Source organism: Lycorma delicatula, chromosome 10 (genome assembly GCF_047948215.1).
Source record: "Lycorma delicatula isolate Av1 chromosome 10, ASM4794821v1, whole genome shotgun sequence".
Lineage (NCBI taxonomy): Eukaryota > Metazoa > Arthropoda > Insecta > Hemiptera > Fulgoridae > Lycorma > Lycorma delicatula.
Genome location: NC_134464.1, coordinates 1533561 through 1552326, shown reverse-complemented (window position 1 = coordinate 1552326; position 18766 = coordinate 1533561). Strand labels below are relative to the sequence as shown.

Genomic DNA, 18766 nt, shown 5'->3' with positions numbered 1-18766 from the left:
AAGATGAGGTGAAGATTGAAGAGGGAAAGAAGGAAAAAGGGAAAGGTTAAATTTTGTGATGTTTTGTAACGTTCAGTTTTTTAATGTTTTATCAAACTTTCATTTGCGTTGAATCAGATCTAGAAATAGTGAAACATTGCCGGGTTAGCTGTTTACTCTATATATTAATTTTGCCGGTTCATATTTTGTAACAAATAAAAGACATTGCCCGGTTGATGATTAAATATTAATTTTAATAAGTTATAATTATCGTTCATTACATATTTAACGTTTTAGTTTAAGTTATATTAAATGAAGATTACATTGTCGATTAAAACATACATGACAAAATGAGAAGTAAATTTAGACTGAACAAAGCATTAATAATAATGAATTACTAATATAAAATATCAGCTGATAAAATCGGCTAGCTGGATATAGAAATTTATTTACTTTTACAAAAGAATAAGAAGAACGAGATAGTTTATGTATTTGTAAATTAATAAGAAGAAAAAGTGTGTCTAAATTAAGCAAGCATCATATTCCGCTTTATTAGTGAAAATGAAAAGTGAATTGTTTCCAGTTGTTTACTTCAAGTTAAATATACTGCTGTTTTTCTGTTGAGAAAAACTTTTTTAGAAAATTTTCGATTTACCATGTATAGCAACTTTTTAAAACTATTTATTCTGTAGAGATGGATTTTTTTATAAAAATTGCAAGGAATATAAAATTTTAATCTAAATTCATTTAAAACATATTTATTAACAGGACATTTTTTTTAAATTTCAAATTTGAGCTTTGTCTTCTTTCTTTTAGTGACTCTTGTTTGTATTTGACTTACTGCTAGTAGATTTTCGTAAAGTATTTAAGGAGAAAATAATTTAAAGTAAATTGTATATTTGAAATGGTTTCTGAAGAAACTATTTTTTTAGAATTTATATCAAGTTTCCATTTGGGGGGTATGAACTCAGAGAAATTCTGAATAAATCATATGTTAATTTTTTCTTTTTATTTAAAAGTTAACCTTATTGTGACGTTATATTGTATTAATTTCATTAATTTTGGTAGTTTAATTAAAGCGTAACATTGCTATATTGTAATGTTCTTTAATGAATAAAGCTATATTTAACATCACGATTTAGTTTTGTAAATAAATGTGTTATTTCTACTTTATTGTTAACATTATTATAGTGTTAAAAAGAATTGATTGAATTTAATTAATAGATTGCTAAACTGCATAAAAATTTTCAGTAAAATAGTTTTTATAAATTTCTTTAAATTGTTTTTTCTTATGAGCTTAGTTAAATATTTTAAATAAGACTAAGTATTTAAAACTTTTATACCCCTATTGTATAGAATTACAGTACACGTAGGTTTTTAAGAATATCTGTAATCAGAGAAGAATGAGATGAATTGCGCTGTGAAAAGATAAAATTAGATTGGAAAGCAGTAGGAGCCCTGACTTTAGGTTTCTTGATCGGTAGTTAAATGATTTTTCTTATTGAAAGACAAGAATCTGAACAAGCCTGAAGAATGATCTGCCTACCGATCTCAAAAAAGAAGTTTTCGTTCCTTCCAGCCTTTCTGATAGAATTATTATGCTTGGCGTTATGATTCGTTTTCATTTTTACCTGTTCAGTTTAAAAATAATACGATTAATGATAGATGAGTAAAGGGTGGGGATGTCTGATCCAAAGGACATCTAAAATATTCCTTCAGATGTGGAAATTATAGTATTGTTTGTCACAGTCTTAACTCAGAATACTGCAGCGAATGAACGCTTTAAAAATGCCCGGTATATGTGCTCGGTCAGCACATATACTGATTTTTTTCGTAAGTCAGTTCCTCCTTCTTTGAATCTGTACTATATAAATAATTTCTTTACCGAACATATTTGGAGCCGTTGACTGATGTCATTTAATAAAACATTAACATATTTTTCAGATCGGATGGCTTACAAAGAATTTTATGCCAAGAACTTTATACTGTACAATTATAAGCTGATCTGTTTAGCCCAGAGTGTTGCAAATGTTGCTGTTATTGTAGTTACATCTCCCTTTCTTATTTCATACATGCAGTATGAGGGTTGGATAGAGCAGAGTTATTTTAATATTAAAAATTGATCCGTCTAATAGTGTTTTTGTTAAGAAGGTTTTGTAAATGTTGAGGTTTATCTCTTGTCCATATCACCATGTGTTCAAAAAAATAGTATATGTGACAATCTAGCCGCTCATTCATTTTTACGTATCTGCTGTTACGTTAGTGGAAATTTAATTCTGGCTGACACGCGTGTTCGATCGCATAACATGTTTTCATCATGACCTTGTTTTAAAGTAATGCGGTCATAAAAAAGGTTTACCTTGTAAAGTTTTTCTTACATTGTAGTAAGGTCTTTCTTAAATATAGATTGTACTCTATGCGATAATCTACAATTTTTAGCTGAAAGATTGTATCTTTTATTTTTTTCAGTACTTTATTGTTAAAAATGTTAGTGTACTACTATGAAAACAAATTATTAAGAAAGATTATAATTTAATTTTAGGGATATCGGTGTACTTTGGGCAGATGCTAACAATGACTGCATCCTAAAAAATGTGTACTCATCATTGTATCATTGCATTGGATTGTACTCATTGCTGTTGTTTACCTAGTTCTGAAATTGTGTATAATTGTATTTACTGACTGCCCAGCCAGTGATCAGCATTTGGGCCTCTAAAAGTTAGTATGTGCTTTGATTACCAACAAGGTCTGGTTTTTTTTTTTTACAAATCATTTATCTTTTAAAAATAGACATGTATTAAAAAAAATGTTTGAGGTCATAATATTAAAGTCATTTATACTCTGCTTATTTGGCAAACCACCTTGCTTAGATCTTCTGAAACGCCTTCAAAATAATCTTTTACTTAATCCAGTTGTAAAACTTTTATTTTCATTCATTGTCTCTAAGCAAGATAGGATTTGGGAATGTTGGGATGGAGGGGAGATAAAAAAGATATTGAAGATATTAAGATAATCTAATGATAGAATATTATAAATGTTCAACACTAGAGCGAAATGCTTCTGTTTGTCAGGAACAGTAGAGTTATCTAAATTAAAATTTTATTAAGAAAACAACTATTTATTTTCAAAGCAGTCTATTAGTATCCTAGTTTATCATCCATAATCTTTTTTTATTAGGAATTTTTCACGTACGAGGGTTATTTTATTTTCAAGGTCCGATCGGTCGCAAAATAAAAACCCGTGTAAAAATCGGATGAACCTTTGCGCATATGTGTTGCGCAGCGTCTCTAGTGTGGCTTTCAATCGCGTCACTTCGTTTAGTTCTGAACACGCAGCTAGCACGTAAACATGTCTACAAGAATAGCATCTCCCGCCAAGTGTGAAGTGCTTGAGGTAATTCGATTTCTTCAGCTTGAGGGTTGTAATGCAGGTGAAATTCATAGACGAATAAAGTAATGTGTACGGTGAAACTTCAATGAGTGACAGCAAAGTGCGACAGTGGTGCAGGAACTTTAAAAGCAGCACAGATGTTCATGATGCAGGCGGTCAGGGAAGGAAGCGAGTGGATGAGGCGATTTGAGAAAATCGTCTGTTCACAATTTCTGTATTGAGTGACTCGTTTCCTGAAATTTCAAGGTCAGTTCTCTACACCATTGTGAGTGAGAGACTTCAGTATCGCAAACTGTGTGCGAGATGGATTCCCAACATGCTGTCCGACCATCACAAAACAATGAGAATGGTTGCCTCCCTAACGTTTCTCCAGTGCTACCACAATGAAGAAGATTTTTTGAATAAAATTATCACAGGGGACAAGTCACGGGTCCATTTCAAAACTGAAGAAACAAAAGAACAATCCAAATAGTGGATGCATTCTCATTCTCCCAATAAACCAAAGAAGTTCAAGCCAACCTTCTCCAACAGAAAGCGTATGGCTACTGTGTTCTAGGACTGGAATGGAGTTCCCTTGGTGGAATTCATGGAACGTGGCACGACCATTACTGCAGCCTCATGCTGCGTAACTCTTCAACGTCTATGATGGGCAATTCAGAATAAGCGGAAAAGAATATTGTCATCAGGCATTGTCTTTCTCCATGACAATGCTTGGCCGCACACTGCAGCTGTAACAAAGAAGCTTCTGCAGCGTTTTTGTTGGGAAGTGTTTGATCACACGCTATACAGCCCGGACTTTGCTCTGTCTGATTTTCACCTCTTTGCTCACATGAAACACTGGCTAGGAGGACAACATTTTGGCACAGACATCGAGCTGCAGACCAGCGTAGAAACATGGCTGAAAACACAGGCGGCTCTGTTCTATGACGAGGGTATTAGAAAGTTGGTACCACGTTATGACAAATGTCTAAATCTATGGTGACTATGTAGAGAAATAGCGTAACTATGTAAGTACTTGTTACAAATAAAAATTTTTTTAATTTCGTGACCAATCGGATCTTCATAAAAAATAACCCTCGTATTTTCAAACCTAAATGTTTCATATTTGAGCGAGTCTATCTTAAATTGATGATTCTTTTGTTGAAATTATTATTATTATTATTATTATTATTATTATTATTATTATAAGTACACGTATGATAGTTTAAAAATGATGTGTAAGCATTGTAAACATTATGATATGATAGTAATATTATTGACATATATTTACATCATTTTATTTTATTTACCCCATTATTCTGGAATTTTGGAATGATCATGCATTTGGTAGGAGACCAAAGTGATTTATATAAGAATTTTTACAATCTATACAAGTATCATGTAACAGTGATTATAGCAAAAGATTAAAAAAGATAACATCAATTCAGAAAGGAGTGAGACAACGATGTTGACTGTATCTGTCACTTTTCAAGGTGTTTATAGAAGAAACAATAGAAATTTAAGGTTAAAATTTACAGCAGTTTGACCATTCAACAGAGAAGGTATAAATGTTAACATTTACTTATGATTATTATCCTTTTATCAAATATAAAAAATAAGTTATACTTACAGAGTGGAACTTATGGAAGAGGAACTCGGTTTATAAAAAAAAGAAAAATGTAAACTTGATATCTTTGCTTAACTGACCTGCTCTTGATTTTTAAACATAGAAGTGGCTGATAACCTTCTGTTTTATTATGGGATTTGCAAACAGGAAAAATATATTGTCATAGTTATTGTGTTATGAGTCATCTGAATAATTATTAATAATTTTTACTTTTATTCTGTGAATGTGTTACCATTTATTGCTGTCAATTTAAAATTGTTTATGAAGAGTGATAAAATAGTGCTATGTCTTTTTCGACCGAGTCTTTTTCTTCCCCACGCGATATCAGCATTATCTATAATATATATCAGCCATATTAAATGTATGTATGTATTTTCAACTGTATTAAATACATAGTTCAAATTTTGTAGTTGATTAATTAGAGGGTGTATTTTAGTACAAGTGGTGATTTATTTTCTTTGAAAATGATGGAACAGGATTTGCATTGAAAATGAAATAAGGTGCAGTGAAGTGATGAAGTGGTTACAGAATGCTTTGGTTGTTATGTTGACACAGGTTTTGTGAGTGATTTTAACAGTTTCAAGGCCATGAAGATGACAAATTAATAGATTGTCTAAGTCCAGTCTTATCAGTAGTTGGACATCAACAACCGATGAAAACATTGACTAAATAAAGGAGATTGTGTTTTTAATATTCCTCAAATCACTATTAGAGAAGTTTTTAAAGAGATGGGAATCTTATGGCTCATGTGAAATCGTTTTGACTTGACATTCGTAGTTTGAAATGAAAAAAGTAGCAGCGAAATTTGTTCCAAAATTGCTTTATTTTCAACAAAAGCAATGTTGCAGAACAGTCACTAGATGACATCGCCGATGGCTCGAGTATTACTCAAACTTGTGACAAAATGTGAGTGTATGGTTGTAACATGGAAATATAGTTTCAATCATCCCGACTGAAGCTTCCTGAAGCATCAAGATTGAAAAAAGTGTGAGAGTTCGATAGACTGTTAGAGTTGCCCTTACTGTTTAAAGTTCCCCAACAGTGTTTGTCCATTACAAATTCTTATCCAAGGTCAATAAACAGTATCAATTTTACACTGTTTACTTGAGGAAAAAAAAAAAAAAAATTATTACAAACATGGACTAAGGATTCTTGGATTTTGCACCACCATAGTGTTATGATTCCTACACTATTAAAGTTATCTTTCATAGCTTTATGTGTAAATATCTTTTTCATTTCTAGATAGCTCTGATTCTTGCTGTATTCATTAGGGGAGAGCATTTTTATAATACAAACATAAGTAAGCATTGCAAAAACCTGAAGTATTTTTATAAAACTAAAAAAATCTAAAAATGAAGTTTATAAAATAAAATTCTGAAAAATGTAATACACCTTACAGAAAGTCTCTTCAAAATATTTTTGGGGAATAATAAAAAATTTGAAATTATAAAATAAAAAAGGCGATGTAAAAGGTTTGCCGTTATCTGATTTTTTTTATTTTTAATTTATTTATAGAGTAGAGTGGTTGTTTTCTAAAATTTAGGTGCATCATAATGTTTAGTTTAACTTAAATAAGTTAAGAGCAGTTATGAATTAACTATTAGTTTACTAAATAAACGGATGTGAGAGGACTTGTAAATAATTTAAAGGCAGTAACAAACATGAATCAGTATTTTAAGCAGACAGTCTTAGGACTAAAGATGTGTGTGTACATGAGTCATGAAAATTACGACTGTATTTTAGAAGTTATCCAATATTATTTATTTTCATACTGCTCAATATCACCTATTTCCTTCTTAATTTGTGCTTCTACTACTGAGAAGCCATGAGTCGGATATTTTTTGAAACAAAATGAATACAGAGGAATCCTACTAATTTTTGTAAATAAAAGTCTTCAGACTGTTTTAATTTTCAGAGATGTGATATATTTGGTTGGGAAATTCTAGTTATTATAAGTTCAATGACAGGCTAGGGTAAATTTCTAATTCTGTAACGTAGAAAATTATATAGATTATCCCTGTATAAGGCATAGCAGAGGTGCCAGAATGTTGTTCTGGAATGTTCTATCAGAAAGAACTCCTATATATATATATATATGAAATTGTATAGTACAATGATTACAATTTTTAAAAAAATCAATGAATGAAAGATGTTCTTGCTATTCATTTTTAATTTTTTGTTACTAACATTTTCAAAAATATTCCATTAACATAAATAGTACTTATTTTTAGGCAGTTTCAAACCATATTATAATTTTTCAAACCAATATTATAAATTATATTGCAAAATTATAAATAATATATAAAAAGTCAAAATAAGTTAAACAAATTTATACTAATCATGCCTCATCGGTTTAAAAGAGAGTAATTTTAAAGTTTTTATGAATAAATGAATGTATGTATATACGTACGTATATGATTACAGTTGGTTTTTCATTACTTTTGTTCCATTACAAGTTTTAAACCAGAAACAGATTAAATACTAATAAATTTTTTCAATATTAATAAACAAAATATGAAAATGGAAGCACTCTTAAGTAATTTTGACTTTTTGTATTTTGTAATATTTAGTTTTTAAAACTATGTAAGAAACACTTTGAAGATGATGGCTTGGTATCAAAAATGGTAAATGACTTTTTCGAAATCCATTTCCATTTCATATGTATTAATAAATTATACTCATAGACAAAAAAATGTCTTTAAATAAAGCCCAAGCTGCACTTTCTACATTATTTAACATTGAGTTAAATTAAATACATCATCTTTGATCAACTCTCTTATTTGAGGACCAGCAAGTATTCCTTCTTTAATTTTTCCTTCGCTTACAATCGGAAATTTCTGTCTGATGTACAAAAATCCAGGCTTATCCTTCTTTATTGCTTTTACAAAATTTTTCATTACTCCTAGCTTGATATGGAGAGAAAGTAAAAACATTTTTTTGGGTTCAACTAAGGTCTCATGAATAATATTTTTCCCATTTGGAGTTAAGTTGTCTTGTTTCTTCCACTCTTTGATAATGTTTATCCCTAGCTCGGCTGTCCCATTTGCAAAGAGAACACAGTATAGCGTTAGTATAGCGTAACTGCATTCCTAAGAAATAGCTATAACTTTCAAATCACCAAATATGTTCCAGCTATGTTTTTTCAAGAACGTCTTTCTTCACTTCATATCTCTTTCAAATTAATACCATAAGTGATCGGTTTCGAAGGCTATTTGTTATCGTTGTGTAGTAGAACCGCTTTTAAACTATACTTAGGTGAATCTATGAAAAGGCACCAGTCCTCAGGTTTATGAAGTTGTCCTATGGGCAACATAAGATCATCAATATTTATGCAATAAACCAAATTATTTTCATCAATAAAGTACTGAGAAAGTTCTTTTTGTCGGTTTTGAAAGCCCAAAACTTTTGTATTTTTTTAAAAGTAAATTCCAACCTTGCAGTCTTGATCCTAACAGTTGAGTTTGATTTTTTGATAAATTTAAATCCCTAGCCAAGTCATTTAATTCACCTGTGATGTAAGATGTGGCTTATTGAAAGATAATTCAAAATCAAAATCACTTGTCTTCTTCAGAACTGCCTGATTCTTCATCGCTGCTTTCAAGACATATATTCACAGGTGGCTCAGGAACTGGATAATTTCACTGTGAGGTACAGGCTGATTGCAGATTGCCGTGAAAGATATTTTACATTATGTTTAGATTTTTTAGAAATTCCAGACACTTGTTAAACAAAAATAACAATCGGTTACATGATCCTTTGATTCACGCCAAACCATAGGTAGCCTTCCATGTACCTTTCAGCCATCCTCTTAAATATACAGAGCAATTAGTGCATACTGTATGAGGAGCCCATGTCTTATCCTGATCACCAGCTTTACACTGAAAGTACAAATGATATGTTTTTTTTAAATTAAAGGTGTAATGTTTTTTCTATTTGATTTTACGGTAAACTCACCTCATACATAACAAAAGTCATCCACATCATTTACACAATTTTGAGGCATTACAGTACTCACCTGTTAACAAACTTAAGACAGAAATAAGACTGAACAAAATGAATTTATTCCTAAATCCAGTGCTTAATACAAACAACACAGCTGTGTTTTCAGCTACATGTTTTGACCTGGAAAGACATGATTAATCTTGTTCATGAAGTCTCACTCTTCAGTATTAGGTATGATGTCATAATATGTGACTATGATGTGATTTAATTCTCTGCCTAGTATTACAAATAATATTTTTTGTCTAGTTTACAAATTTTGTTAACAAAGTTAAATAATAAAAAATGAGCTAACAAAATACAATATAGGAGCTTAAAATGCTAACTATACATTGAAAAATGAAAAAATCCTTTAATTAAAATTAAAAAATTTTTCAACAATGGTGGGTGATAGAAAGATTCTGAGTTCATATTCGTTTTCAGCATCAACAAACAGCTTAAAATCATGTATCGCATGTTAGGAAACAGAAATTATTTTATCAGTGTTATTGTTATTATTAATAAATCAATATTATTAATAAATCATGCAGACAGTAATGTTAATAAGTTCTGTATATTTTATTTGTTATGTATGTTCACATATGTGAGAAAAAACAAAATTTTATATAAGTAAGTGTTACTTTATTACTCAGATCCAGCTGTAATTCTATAACAAAATGTAAACTGTTAACTCGATCTTTACATAATTAGATTTGACTTTTTTACAAAAGTTTGTGAAATTGGTAGTTGTTTTTTTGTTAATGTTAAAATAATTTAAGTTTTAATGCCAGTCAGTTGTCAAAATTGTATCTGAGACAATTTAATGAATGTTTTGTCAGCTACCAGATAAACCTTATCCAATATTTCTTTTATCATTTGTTAGCAGTGCGTACTTATAATCAGATTAGAAGTGGTTTTAAACTTTTGTAGTAGTAATGTAGGTGTTTCCCAGTTATCTGGACAATAAATTAAGAGAATTTTGTGTTAATGCTCTTTATAAAAGCGGCAAATATATGGGTGTTTTTGTTAATTTTATTTTCTGTATTAAGGTTATGTCATCGTGTTATCACTGTTAATCTTTTTCTCTGTCATGAACATAAATAATACGCTGCAATATTTATAACTTATACCTTGAAACTCCAAAGAAGAATGTGTGCTAAATTCTAACTTTTAAATTTTATAATTTTTGAGTAATTTTTAAAAGAAAATTTATCAAAATTATATTTTTAATTATAAAAAATAAAAATTTTTTTAATGTGATTTTTCAGAGCTTGTTTATGTTTAATATTCAAAAGAAAAGTAGTACAGTGCTTTTAGAAACTCACTGTGAACTTAACTTTATTGGTTTTTTTTAACTATGCAGAATTTCATACCGCTTTAAGTAATATGTATGTCTGGTAGCTAAACTAATTCTTAGCAGTCACTCAAATTATTTGATTGAGATAACAACAGTAACTTGATGTCATTTCAAAGTCAAATACAAAGTAAATTCTTACAAGTGTAAGTACTTACACTTGTAAGTAAGTGCACTAGTCAACTCCCATCAATATGATACAAATAACTGCAAATGATTAAAAATAATTGTATCTCTGTTAAAGAATGTTACACATCCTTTATTGCATTAACATCCACTTATTGCTAGTGCATTGTTTAAACAATTACTGAATCGACTGATGATCTTGCACTTTCTCAGTTTTTTCTTCAAGGATTTCTTTTAAAATTACAGTGAACATATAATTGTTTAATTATTGTTATGAGATTTATCAGTGTAATTTCAGTTTTTAATAATTAATTACAATATAATTAATTATATTAGCGTACTTTGCTAAAATGAAAGATGTTCTAGAATTTAATATTAATCCACAAGGCTTAATGCGGTAAGAGAAATTTGCAGTATAATGCACTAGAAAAAATTGCCAAAGAAATTAAAATGTTCTTCTGGTGTCTAAGATGTTCTAAAGTTAGTACTTTTTATATGTATCACAGACGCAGTTTTTTGAGTAATAAATTAAATGTTAACCTGTGCATTCTATAAAAAAGAACTGAAATCTTACAAGTTTCAACTCTTTAAAAACATTGAAAAACATGCTTTTCGTTTTTATTTTCTCTCAGAAATGGATGCTCCCAACAGTGTTATTTTGAACAATCTTTATTGTTTATATTTATTTATAAATGTAAAAATGTCAAACCATTATAGAGTATGATGACATTCTTGGACACAGAATCACACAAGACAAGTCACTTCGATGTGCTTTAAAAACGTTTATTGCCATATTACTATAGACCAATTTCTGTGTCACTTTGATGGGTACTCTGCCTAACAGTTTTAGGCAATCTGAACTGAGACACAGCTAATTGCAAACAAGTCATTCTCAAGATTAACAGGGATCCGTGCTGGAGTTAATGGGAAAAGAAAGGATGAAAATTCGTTTCTTGTTACGTTCACATCGAGCTGAATATTATTGTACATATCAGCATTCCCTTGTAGTGGGAGATGGGATTGCAATTTCAGTTTTTGAGGATACAGAGGATCTTTCATGTTCCTCTGAAGTGCAGGCGATTGTATGCCTTAAATTTAGTCTTCATTTTGTTGGTCGTTTTGTTTTAAATTATTTTTGTCACTCAACTTGAACGTTTTATGTAATTAACATTATATTCTTGGCGAAAGCAGCTTTCGATTAGTACCATTCATTCTCTGATGATGTAGGTTCTTAGTTATAAACTAATACTGGATCAGAAAACAAAGAACAAATTTAATGTTCCTGTTTCTGTTAAAACAGTGTGTTATACAAATTTTCTCGACAAGTAGAGGATAGAAATTACCTACTCGGTTAAATTAACTGAAGCTTCATCTGTAAAGTAAGACCTTCAAAGAAATCTATGTATGATCTACTATAAAGAAACGTAACAAAATAAAAAATCATCTTGTGAATAATGTCAGCTGATACAATTTCAGAGTTATTTTTCTTAATCGCAGTCTTGTATCCAAAACCCACCGGGTTGGTCTAGTGGTGAATGCGTCTTCCCAAATCAGCTGATTTGGAAGTCGAGAGTTCCAGCGTTCAAGTCCTAGTAAAGCCAGCTATTTTTACACGGACTTGAATACTAGATCGTTGATACCGGTGTTCTTTGGTGGTTGGGTTTCAATTAACCACACATCTCAGGTATGGTCGAACTGAGAATGTACAAGACTACACTTCATTCACACTCATACATATCATCCTCATTCATCCTCTGAAGTATTATCTAAACGGTAGTTACCGGAGGCTAAACAGGAAAAAGAAAGCTTTGAAAGAAAGTCTTTTATCCAAGCTGATGTTTTAAGGTTGCTGATTTTTTAAAAAAAATTATCAATTAATTAATTTTTGAAAAGTGATAATTGTTATTACTGAAATAGCGAAGAACTAGTAGAAGTAAAGTTTTGCAGTTTCAGTGATAAATGTCAGCAAACCTTTTTTTTATATGGGTTATACATTTTTACGATTTCCATTTGACAAATGTCAAAAAAGTTGTTTTGGAGTCTACTGACAAAGTAAATAATTTTATTTAATTATTCAAAATGATGAACAGTTTTTGAAATCAGATAGATATTTATTCAAACATTATAACTTTTTAATTATGTTCTTTTGAGTTTCAAAGTTCTTACCGGTTCTGTATTAAGAAAAAACACTAATATTAGATCAGAGAGAAGTAAATAAGTTTCAATTATTTGTCCGTGTGCATGCTTGTGTGTAAAATCTGTATAATTTTATGGATGGCTACAAATGGCTCTACACTTAGTCAGATATTGTAAATTTCAGTAGTTTTGATACTGTTAGTTGCTTCGATTTGTGTTATCCCAAATTTTTTGTTACCCTCTTTCTTATCTGGTCTTTCTTTTGGAATCTAAAGATTAAGGAAATACAGTTATGAGTTATGCTAGTTGTATTTTGATAGGTTTGGCACAGACACTTGCCAAGAGGCTTTAGTTTGTCGACACATACAATTTACTTCATTCGTTGAAGAAAGAAGTGGGAAACTGCTCCCAAACCACTGTTATTTTATGTAATAAAAATAATTTATTTAAACATCTATTTTTACGACTAGTCATTTTTTCAGGAAATTCCATTTTTATTTCATTCTTTGTGTGATAATTTTATTATGAAAGATTAGCTATCAGGCATCAACCGTTGTAATTAGTAGATAATAGATTCCTACTGCACATGCAATTTATTCAGCTAGGCTTTAGCTATTGTACATTTTTCTCTGTTTCACATCCTTCTCTACCTGATATTTTCAGATTGTAGTGGGCTGTCAATCTAATTAGGAAGTCAAGTTTGATGTACAGTACTCTTAAATTTTCTGTTTTTTTTTCTCTTCATATTCTAAGATTAGAAGTTTGTATCAAGGTTACCTGACAGTCACTGTAGGCTATTGTGCAGCCACTGGATATACAGGTCTAGATGCTGCTTTCCCTTTACCAGATCGTAATATGGATTACCAGCTTAACAGGTTCCCATGTTATTAGCATAAACTTACTGGATCTACCTATACCGCTTAAAAAATCCAAGTTTAAAGTCCCCTGTTACTTCCTTTCGTAAAAAAAAGTAGGAAGGAGAAAGACTAGGAATGGTTGGGGGGAGGATCTATCTATGGAGAAATTAAAGCCTGAGATAAACAACTCCATAGACAAAATAACCTCAAGACTGTTGCTAAGTAGTAGTCACAGATCCTATCCATAAACTCTGAGAAGAATTTTTTTAGAGCATTATTGATCGGTGATTTTGCAATGACAAAATTAAATTTTCACTGTAACAATTAAAGCTTTTTTCTTGAAATTAAAGTATCAACATAGAAATCAAGTTTCCTCAAGGAAAATTCATAGAACATTTTGATGTGTGGAAGTATCCAACTAAATTGTAAATTGATTAACCAGATTCCTATTGGATTTAATGGATGTATCCTTTCTTTCAATTTGGAGTTTTAATTGTGTTCCTTGAATTACTGCTACACACATTTTATGAAAATTATTTTTATTTGTTATGCATGGGTCACTGAGCAGGATATTATTCTACAATTTTTATCAACCTCTTGAAATGATTTTTGGTGGGTGCCATTTGATTATTTAAAAGTGTAGAGCTGTTTATGGACATAGTGGTAGTATTTGCTATAAAATATATTGTTACATTTGATTCTTGAAGTATGTACATATGTAGATGTATGTACTTTTTTTGTTTTAACACTTTTTTTTATGGAAACCCTTTTTTATTTAATAAGTGGAACAGACTAATTTTTTTAAAAATATGCATGACTGTGTTCATGTGTGTTTTTATATACTTGTAGATTTGCATCAATATGTATGTAAATTTATAAGTATTAAATTAAAATTAGGGGAAAATAGTTCTCTTCTTTTTTTTTATTAATTTGATGGTGTTGGAAATAATGGTAGAAAAAAGAATAAAAAACAAAAACAAGTAAAAGTTGATAAAATTTGTGGTAGTATAGTCTGTTCTTGTGTCCAAATTGTGAAGACACACACGATCTTGCACCACGATGATGTTGCAAGATATAGGCTGAGCGGAGGGTAGGAAGTCAGACAATACGCATAATTGCTCCAGGAAGAAACCCGTCTTGCCCGTATGAAGAGAATATTCAGTGGATCTATCCTGATGGGACGTCGTCCATCTCCATTGAAGACATTTGGTGTTTGCCTGGAAGAGTTACCGCTTACAAATGAAGGCATCCCTCGAGTTGTTTTTCGTCTAACTACATTCATTGAAATTTATGGTAATTATAATTATTTTTAATATCAGTAACTTTTACATTTTTAAAAATCATTCAATATTTTTGAAAACCGTTTTACAATTCATTACGATTGTTTTACACAAGAATAAAAAAAATTCCTTCTAACTTTTTATTTTTGACTTGTAAAGTAGTACCATATCGCATGAGTAATGCTTTTTTTTTCATCAATCAACTGTTATGGCATAAGCCACAGGGTAAAATAAGTATGCATAGGGAAACTTATATATTTTATATCTTAGGGGCTTGGCAAAATGACAGGAAATGGGGTTTATTTAATAAAGCTTAACTTATTACATTTCATTCTTCATATTTTTTTAGTGTCTTGAATAAAATATTTCTCACAAGCTTTTGCAGTTGTATCGGTACCATCAAATTGCTAGGGAATACAGTTTGCCATGTTCAGATTCCTTTTAGGTTATTTTCTTGTTCTAAGAGATTTTTTATCTATAATTTTTATATATTAACATGGTTGTTAGATGATACAGAGATTTGATTGGTTAAAATATACAAGAAAAGAAGTTAAAACTATCCAACAGGAGTTTAATTGCTACCGTAAGAAATTTACCTAATCATATTAACCTGTTTTTTCTTCTATTAACTTAGTGCTTACTTTAACTACTGAAGGATTTAATGTAATTACATTTTTATGGTTTTATAGAACATTTAATTGTTTTGATTTCTTACTATATTACTTTGATAAATGTATAAGATTGATTGATGTTTAATGCATTATGCATTATGATTTTCTTATTATTTTGTTGTTTAAACATAAATATTTTGTTAGTAGCAGAAATATGTTAACTTATTTGTGTGTTTTTCTGATTGTAAGATATTGTAACTTAAAGAAATTTAAAGAGCTAATTCCAAACATGGCCATATTAAAAAACACATAATCCTACAAGTACATTGTGTAAAATCTTTGAACTATTAATTTTTATAGTGCAAGTTAATTTTTTTTTAAATGTATGAAAAACAGTTAAAAATATATGTATGGTGACACCACTGTAAAACATCTCTACACAAGATTGAAAAATATATGCTTCCTTGTGTTTGATTATGTACTATGATTTTTTTGTTTGTTTTTGGTGTTTCACTAGTAGACATGTAAAGAGTTGCATATCTGTATGAATCCTTATTACATTTTATTTAATTTATTATTGTGATGTTACCTGTATGAAAGAGAATACTGTTACATATAGCGACATACTTGATGTCAGTCTATTTTATAATATATAGGTCTCCAAATAGAAGGTTTATTTCGTCTGTCCGGTGGAAATCCAAAACTGGTTGAACGTTTGAAGGCGTCATTTGATCGGACAGGCGATGCCGATTTAGAGAGCTGTGGCGATGTAACATCTGTCGCATCATTATTAAAAGTCTGGTTAAAAGATCTGCCTGAACCTGTCGTCTCAGAACCGATCACTGCTGAACTCGTCACACTCTTACATAGTGAGTGTTATTTAAGTCTTCACAAACAATTTTATAAAATGATGTTTACTTATCTGTTTATCATGCTTCTCCTTTTTATAAAATTTTTCTGTTATTATTTAAACATTTTTCCTTATTATTTACATTTCCTCTTCTCATCTTGTTTAAATAGTTTTGTTGAATAAAGTCCAATTATAGTGAATTAATCCTTCTAACCGTATCAATGATTTTTGTTTTAAAAATCCTGTTATTCTTTCATTATTTATTCCTTTTTTTTTATACAATATTTCTCTTCCATTTTAATCTGTTGATGTATTCAATTCAGATATAATCTAGAAATATTACTAACGATTGTACCAAAATTTAATACTTATCAATAGTGATAGACACGGGTTATAGATTTTTTATCTTTTAATCTCTTTTAAGATTGGATTTATACATCTTTATCGATAAAGTGAGTGAATGATCTAATAATAACTACAGCAACCTCTGCGAGTTGTTATGGCCTTAAAACAAAACTTGATTTCATGTTCTGTTAGGTTTTCAAGTTCATCAGAGATACTTATTCACCACTAACATTTGGAAACCAGAAATAATTGCAGGGAAACAAATTTGGACTATGAAAGGATGTGAAAGGACACAAATTTGTATGTTTGCAGGGTAAACACTTCTGAACAATTTGTACTCAATATGTTGATGCATTGTTACGAAGAAGAAGTAATCCAGTGCTGAGTTCTCTTTCAAAAAGTTTTTTGGAAACCTCTTGTAAAATTTGCAGCAAAAGATTTCCTTCAGGGACAAATTCATAGAGAATAATTCTTCTGGCTTTTGAAGAAGAAAATTTCTTGCCTTTTGACCTCCATGACTTGATGTTTGAGATCTAGGAATCTCTTCATCTTCAAGAGTTTTCTTATCGCTTTTAATCAGTGTGAACTGTCTGATTATCTCAATACTGATAAACTCTTATCGTACATTTGTCCCATCGACTGCTCGGTTTTAGACGAACTGAGTTTTAAAAAAAGAATTTGATACTTGCCTATAGCACCACAGCACTAGTGCTGCAGTGGTTTTCCACTATTTACAGAATTTGGTGCCGACTTTTCCAACATACTCGGAATCACATAGATTAGATGGGTTGTTACCAAAATCCAGATACCCCTATGGATTACTTATTAATATATGTCTATCTCAGTATTTATTTGTTAAAAAAACAAATAAAAATTTGTATGATTTACAAAACCGCACAATAGTTTGTTACATTTGTGTTCAATTAGATCACTTTTTTTATCATTCTGTTTTATATTTAATTATGATAACTTTTGGCCGGACAATATTCATTTGTGGAAACCATAAAACAAAATTCATTTCCATAAACATAAATAAATGATTTCCATAAACGTAAAAACTGAAATTATTTCAACATGAATACAAATGAACTGAAAAAAAAGAAAATTTGTAAAAATGAAAGAAAATCAAGGTACGCCTGAAAACTTCAAATTTTGAAGAAGATATTGATTGATTTGTAGAGAGATACAGAAGTGTGCAGATAACTTGTTTGCCTTTTGAATCAAGTCTTAAAGGCAGTGACAGTGTATGTAGTTCATTGCTTACAGAATTGTCACGGTAGGATGTGACGTTAATCAGCTGACAGCATTCAGGAGCTGGGAAATAGTATCAATGAACCGGTAACATTAAGCTGTTGGATTTCTGCACATGAAAGGAAGCATTGCTAACTTTTGAAATGAGTTTTGGTTTCTAATCGTACAGTTTTGTCTTTTAATTTTTCAATCCTTTTGAATTTGTCTGAATAATCAGGTCATCTTTATTTTTGTAATTGTAATTTTAAGTAATGTTATTAATTCTACATGTTCATTTTATGTTCTTCTCATTCTGTAAAGCGGCTGATATTTTTTTTTATGAAAATGTTTTAGTATTTTGCTATGCGGTGTAATTACTCGTGTTTTATTGAGAAATATCAATCTCTGTGGTGGAGTGGTAGCATCTCAGCCTTTCATCTGGAGATCTCAGCCTTTCAAATTCTGATCAGGCATGGCATTTTTCATATGCTACAGAATTTCTAGTTCATATTCCCATGTGCAAGCTTTGAGCTTATACAGTGAATTAATCATAAAAAAACGTTTTAATTTTACATAATATTCATTGTTATTTATTTTATTAATCTTGAAAGATTTTTTATTTATTTTCATTTTTGTCCATTTACTAAATTGTTGAAGTCGGATTTATCTATTAGGTTTGCTCTTGTTAAAAGTAAATTTGGGAAATTTCTCTGGTCAGTGGAACTTATGTTGTTAAACATAAAGGATAAAGTATATATTATTGGCAGAAAAAATTAATTGAATTAAATGAACAAAAGAATAATTAAATCTAACCGCATCTTTTTTTAAACTGAATCTACTGTAAGTAAAGTGTATTAGTTGATTTTTCGAGGGAAAATTTTATTGAAGTTCTATAGTTTTTTCAATGATTTGTGGCCAATCGATCCGGACATTGTTATAAATTTCATACCTTAACATTACTTGTATTGTAAATCGTAATTATTGAAAAAAAAAAAAACAATTGTATTTCAATTTTAAAAAATTT

General features: G+C 30.0%; 1 protein-coding gene across 9 annotated transcripts in view; it reads left to right on the top strand.

Moving 5' to 3' along the window:
* LOC142331351 (protein FAM13A) overlaps positions 1-18766 on the top strand; it is a 270033-nt gene that overhangs the window by 174740 nt on the left and 76527 nt on the right. For 5 of the 9 annotated variants that reach the window (XM_075377189.1, XM_075377191.1, XM_075377192.1 and 2 more), the window contains 2 exons: positions 14551-14719; positions 15974-16186. In XM_075377189.1, the coding sequence (XP_075233304.1) occupies positions 14551-14719; positions 15974-16186 (382 nt within the window). Of the gene's footprint in view, positions 1-14463; positions 14720-15973; positions 16187-18766 lie in introns of all 9 variants that reach the window. The other 4 variants (XM_075377194.1, XM_075377196.1, XM_075377197.1 and 1 more) reach the window with 3 other exon arrangements.